The sequence below is a fragment of the Austrofundulus limnaeus genome, unplaced genomic scaffold (assembly GCF_001266775.1).
Source record: "Austrofundulus limnaeus strain Quisiro unplaced genomic scaffold, Austrofundulus_limnaeus-1.0 Scaffold111, whole genome shotgun sequence".
Lineage (NCBI taxonomy): Eukaryota > Metazoa > Chordata > Actinopteri > Cyprinodontiformes > Rivulidae > Austrofundulus > Austrofundulus limnaeus.
Genome location: NW_013952513.1, coordinates 1,177,168 through 1,180,296, shown reverse-complemented (window position 1 = coordinate 1,180,296; position 3,129 = coordinate 1,177,168). Strand labels below are relative to the sequence as shown.

General features: G+C 34.7%; 1 protein-coding gene across 1 annotated transcript in view; it reads left to right on the top strand.

Moving 5' to 3' along the window:
• spata6 (spermatogenesis associated 6) overlaps positions 1-3,129 on the top strand; it is a 14,937-nt gene continuing 11,808 nt past the window's right edge. The window contains exons 1-5 of the mRNA XM_014014223.1: positions 1-228; positions 1,476-1,613; positions 2,084-2,132; positions 2,261-2,302; positions 2,447-2,571. Coding sequence (XP_013869677.1) covers positions 151-228; positions 1,476-1,613; positions 2,084-2,132; positions 2,261-2,302; positions 2,447-2,571 — 432 coding nt within the window. The 5' untranslated portion in view covers positions 1-150. The remainder of the gene's footprint in view (positions 229-1,475; positions 1,614-2,083; positions 2,133-2,260; positions 2,303-2,446; positions 2,572-3,129) is intronic.

Genomic DNA, 3,129 nt, shown 5'->3' with positions numbered 1-3,129 from the left:
GATAGATAGATAGATAGATAGATAGATAGATAGATAGATAGATAGAAGATGGATGGATCAACAGGCTGTGATTGGCTAGTTTTTAATCACGTGGTTCCACGTCCGCTTGTTGCTCGGAAGTCATGACAACGAACTTTGAAAGTTAGATGGATGGCAACAGTGAAGAAAATTGCCTCTGAAATCCACCAGAAGTGTCTGAAATGCACCGTGTACCTGGACATTTTGAAAGTAAGTGTGTGTTCATACCAACGCTTTGGAACAAAACTAACAAACTGACTTGTTGCTCGAGCTTTCTTGACATTAGCTAGCTAGTTAGCCAGATCGCATCCTCGACCACTCAGTTAGCTGTGGGCGACAGATGACGGGCAAAATAGAACCTCACAATCTTTCTTGAACAATATGTGATTTTATATATATTGATTTACATCCTTAACCCATTTCCCCTTGGGATAAACTAGGGATGCACTGCTGATCGAATGGTCATCTATGAACAGATGATATTGCGTTTTATTCCCGGTTTTATTGGACTGAATTATGAAGGTGTGTTAGAACATCATGCCAGGAAAGTAGATAAAGCACAAGTAAACGATTTTAGAGTAATAAATTGTAGTGACTACACCACACCAGTATACAGTAGCTATAGTGGCTGGGAAAAAAAAAAAAAAAAACATCCAGCTTAGTTAAGGGCAAGGCTTAGATCTGAACCTTATGGCTTTAGCCAAGGTTGTTATGTATTTTTTTTTACAGAAAGGTGGTGAACTTTCCATACAGTTACACCTAATTTAAAGTACTGGTGGGCATCAAGAGATTGTATTGTGGTTTATCTCAAAATTATGTATTTATTTATTTGTACAGTAAAATGCTTATTCTGGTGGTTTGCATTTAATTTTTAAATCTTTGCTCTCAACAGCTATTTTCCTTAGACATATTTGTAAAAAACACTGATAAGTAAAGTGATAAATTGTGCACATCAGACCCAGATTTTCATTTTTTAAAGAATCTATGAACTGATTTTTAAAAAAATTAATTTGAATTCTCTTATCAAATCAGTGCATATTACACAATCAATGTTTTCATTCTGTCCTTTTAAAGCTGCGTTGGGCATGAAGAGTTACTAGCTAGCACATAAAGTTCAATAATACATTTTGTGATATCAAAGAGTGTGTTCTGTTTAGCCATCTAAAAATTTTTCAGCTTTTCAGTTTCAAACATTTGTTAAAAATGCAGGTAAAGGAAAATCTAATGGGACAAGATATTAAAATAGTTTTACTGTTATTTTAAACATAAGAAGTAATCAAACCAAATAATGTACTCCAAAGCTCCATCACACATTGTGTTACCTTTTTAACTCTATAATGAATGAGTTTATCTAAACTGCATATGTGGGTTTTGAAAATAAATAAATAAATAAATAAATAAATAAATAAATAAATAACACTCTGTTATATCAGATATGTTGGACTGATTGTGTGCAGGTTACGTGTCCAGAAGTGCTTCTGCATAAGAAGAATGACATCTACCTCAGTGTGCGGATCATGGGCCAGTACAGGAAGACTCTGTGTTTACCTCCAATCTTCCCGTTACGGTTTCACCACAAAATGGTTTTTGTCAAGGTCTGACCAATAAAGTTGATGACATAAAATAAATAAATAAAAATCCTCTGTCTGAGACAGTATAGCTGTGGGTTTAAAGCAAGTGGGAAATTTAGTGATTTATCTATTTTTAAAGTTGCACCTTCTCTACCACTGAAACTTTTTTTTTTTGTTTAAAGACTTTTTTCATTTTAAAAAAAACTGTAAAAGAAGCCTTTCTTATGACTTCCTTTACATTTTTGTACAGATCTTTTTCCAAGTATTCAAAGTCAGACAACAGTATTTGTCATACGTTGTTAATATCAAAAATATAAATAAAAGTACTTGGAATAATTTTTATTCTATGCTTCCAATTAGATGATTTTACTTTTAGTTCAGATAAAAAATTCTCTTTGTAACTAAAGTAAATGGCAGTGTTAGATACTGGCCTGTCAGCCTGACGTTGTTATTATTATTGATCTTTTGTTCTGCGCTCTTGTTTGTTTCCCCAGACTTTCTCGGGTGTTGTTGACCCTGCTGATGTTGCTGACCTCCTCGAAGGTAAACGGCCATCTGGGATTTACTTTCTCATCTCTTAGCCCTAAATTGTATTCTGCGCAATCTTATAGGCTATTAGCTGAGATAGCAATCATTAGCTCACAGTCTGTTTATGCCTTTCTTCCTCATAGCTGACACAACAGTTTTTGAGCTGATTCAGTTGGTCCCTCCAGGTACGCTTTCCGATGCCATATGGCCACGTTAAATCCCACTCTATCTACTAAGTACAGTGCAAAATCAACATCTTTTACATGGATTCTTTTTATCTGTGTGTTGTTATTTATTTATTTTTTTTAATGTTTGTGGGTGGCTTTTAGAGGGTGAAATCTTGGCCACGATGGAGAAAAACAGCAGAGATTTCCTGTACCCTGACCCCACAATGTTTGACCGAGGGAGAGATGCAGAGCGAGAAATCTTGATGAAAAGATCACCCACCTTTCCTGTAAGCTGTTTTAATTCAAGTACATTATTTTACTTTTTATCTTGTGTAACACACTCCAGAATGTTTGAGACTTCCTCGCTCAGTATAGTGATTTGAAATGTAAACCTTTTGCTGATTGTACAGCACATTCATTGAGGGTCACACCGTTAATTATACCAACATGTAAAGTAGGGGCGCAACGATACAGAAAATTCACGATTCAGTTCGGTTCTTTAGTCTCACGTTTTGATATTTTTTAATACAAAAAAAGAGAAATTTCAACGCCCTTTTTAACTTGTAATTTATTGAAATTAATTATGGTCATTTGTTTAACTTCAATGTACAGGTTATTTAAAAAGGATGCTGCTGAAAACAGCAAGTTTCTCAGTGGATCTGCGCTCGAAAATGCAGCCTAGGTGGAGTAGTCGAACACAGATCCACTGATCCTTTAACACAGAGCATCTTCAGAAGACAAGTTGATGAAAAAAATGTAAAAAAATCGGTATTGTTCGATACACGTGTGTATTGAATATATATTCAATACAAACATACATATATATATGTATATACAGTGGGGAG